The 2,903-nt window shown below is 43.1% G+C and overlaps 1 protein-coding gene across 1 annotated transcript in view; it reads right to left on the bottom strand.

The window, feature by feature from the left end:
- epas1b (endothelial PAS domain protein 1b) overlaps nt 1-2,903 on the bottom strand; it is a 132,434-nt gene that overhangs the window by 63,391 nt on the left and 66,140 nt on the right. The window contains exon 2 of the mRNA XM_037973431.1: nt 517-707. Within this exon, the coding sequence (XP_037829359.1) occupies nt 517-707 (191 nt within the window). The remainder of the gene's footprint in view (nt 1-516; nt 708-2,903) is intronic.

The following is a 2,903-nucleotide window of genomic DNA, read 5'->3' as shown; positions in this document are numbered from 1 at the left end:
AGGGAGGATGGATGGATGGATGGATGGATGGATGGATGGATGGATGGATGGATGGATGGATGGATGGATGGATGGATGGATGGATGGATGGATGGATGGATGATCCTTCAGGTGTTGCAGATTAAAGCCTTACCTCACAACTTCTTTTTATGAGTTACGCTTTTGTGCTACTGTTGAGGTAAAATAAGCAGTTTTTTCACATGATGTTTGACCACTGATGCAGTTGTTTAATTTTGCAGCTTTCTGATTTTATTTTGAGACCGCTGCAGAACGGAGGAACAATAGGTTTGGTGCTGAACTTCCTCAGCTTCTAACAAAGCCAGGAGCAAGAAAGAGAAATTCAAACCAACTTATTGTCCAACTTCTTTGGACAATAAGTTAAACACACAAACACACAAACACTCAAACACGAGTCTGTGATTGTAGTAAAATACATCTATCTGCATTCTTTCAGCAGTATGTGTGTGTGGTGATGGTGGTGGTGAGGGAGGGGCGCATGTGTTGCAGTGTCCATACTTGTGGCAAGGAGTTTGCGTGTGCGCAGGAAGCTGATAGCCAGCCTCATGATGGAAGCCTTGTCCAGGTGGGTGCTGACGCTGTGGGGTAATGGCAGCTGGTGGGCCAACTCATAGAAAACCTCTGTCTCTTTGCTGCGCCTGCAGCGCGCTGCATCCCTGGATTTCTCTTTACGCCGCTCCGAGCTGCTCCTGCAGCACAAACCCAGGAAACAAACAGTAACACCTTCATTTTATGACAAACATACACAAAGTTTTACAGATTTTAGTTTCCCCTGGAAATTAATTTGAAATTTATTCACTTGGTCTTCACATTGAGCAGCTTTTTGGTTATGCTAAGAGGTTTTTAACTTAATTGGATGTGGGAGTGCATTGCTTCTTAGCTGAGAAGCTTTCTCAGTTACAACTAAAAAAAAGTGTATCATTCCAAGCTTTAACAGTTTTTGCAATCTGACCTCACTTTCAAATGACCCTGCCTCCCCTCCCTCCTGAGGGGCGTTAAGGTGTTTGTCAGCCTGCTTCACATGAGAGATGTTTTGGTCACATCCATGGGAGTGCAAAATATTGTGAGACTGGTGTGAGACTGACTGATTCAACACTGCAATTTATCCTTTAGTAAAGTTGACCCTCTAGAGGGAGAATGATTTGAATGTGAGTTAACCACGCAAAAAGCAACTCACTGCAGTTTTACAACTTGGAACCGCACACTTTGAATTTAAAAAGCTCCTTGGATGAGAAGGAAATTCATCCATTTCCTTTCAGAGTCATGGGGGAACTGGTGCCTATCTCGGGCCATCACTGTGCAAGAGGCAGGAAACACCCGGGATAGTTCGTAAATCCATCACAGGGCCACATGGAGACAAACGAGACAAACAACCATTCACACCTAGGGATAATTTAGAGTTTCCAATTACCCTAAAATCCATGTTTTTGGTCTGTGGGAGGAAGAGAAGAAAATCATTTTTAAAACAAAAAGAACTGCAGCTGCCTTTATTGAAAAAAAAAAAAAAAAGAATCACTATGTCCTGGATAACATCTTCTTATTGATGGTTATACTTCAGATCCTCTGCAATAATCAACTGTAAACACATTAAGGATCTGGGTTCGTTTCCACTTTCCTAATTGACAATGCTGCAGGTAAAATTGACAGCAAAAAGCACAAAGAAATGCCTGCAGCATTTGGCAGGCATTGCATGCACACACATGTTAAAACAAAATTCTGTGTGAATACAGATTTTGACCTTTTGCTGCAGCCTCAATCTGCCACCATTTACAAAACTTCTATTCATCCAAATTAAACATACAGGAATATACAAATAGGATAAGTTTGTTGGTTCCCTTACAGCTCATAGAAACAATTCTTCATTTCTCATGAAAAATTATTCAGGTAAAAGCAGTTATCTATAGCAGCGGCCCCCAACCTTTTTAGCTTCACGGACTGGTTCATTATCAGACAATATTTCACGGACCAGCCTTCAAAGGTGTGGTGGATAAATACAACAAAATAAAATGATTCGACCGGCATGAAACCAGGGGTATTTTTTAAAAACATAATAAACGTGAATCTGACATGTACTCGCAACTTTGTTAGTTGCGTCGTGGTATTGCGTTATCAACATGACTAGCCCCTCTACTCCCCCTTATGTTCTCTGGTCAATATGGCGATGTTTAAACATGCACTTTAAAATAAGATACACCACAAATATAAAGCGCACAAACAATACAACTCACCATATCACTGAATCAGTGAGAGCCCTGTGCCTGTTTCTCAGTAATGAGACGGTCCCATTTAGGGCTTCCAGAGACGTTAGTTTTTTACTCATTTTGCTAGCTTTTGGGTTTGTTTCTAGCGGTAATGTATCATGTGACCTCGATAAGCGTTTTGACATGCATCAAGAGTGAGTCATAGACGGACGTAGTGGAGAGAATCCGGTCAGTTTTTCAAAATAAATGTCGTTCAGACTCCAAAAATAAATAAAACGGAAATACTGTAAGTTAATTATTCTTTCTCTGCGGCCCGGTACCAAATGACCCACGGATCGGTACCGGCCCCCCACCCCTTAGAATTACCTCACCCCTCTGCATCCTCCTCCCCTCTGTTGGGTCTCACTCCTACTTCCTGTCCGCTGTCTTCCACACTAGATCCACCTTTGTCACTGCAAGCATCTGTCCTGATCCTACCTCAGCCTCTATTACCCCCAACATCACCGCTGACCAGGTTCAGAGAGAACCGAGGAAGATCCACCACAGAAAGGCAGCTGCCCCTGCTAGAGGCTCCTGAGGGCTTGTGCTGGCCAGCTGGAGGAATCTCTCCAGCAGGTGTTCAACCTGAGCATGCATCCAGGGAGAGTTCCCACACTCTAGAAATCTGCATGCAGTGTCCCAGTA

The sequence above is a fragment of the Kryptolebias marmoratus genome, linkage group LG22, assembly GCF_001649575.2.
Source record: "Kryptolebias marmoratus isolate JLee-2015 linkage group LG22, ASM164957v2, whole genome shotgun sequence".
NCBI lineage: Eukaryota > Metazoa > Chordata > Actinopteri > Cyprinodontiformes > Rivulidae > Kryptolebias > Kryptolebias marmoratus.
Note: the sequence above shows the minus strand (reverse complement) of the source record. Positions and strands in the feature narration are given on the sequence as shown.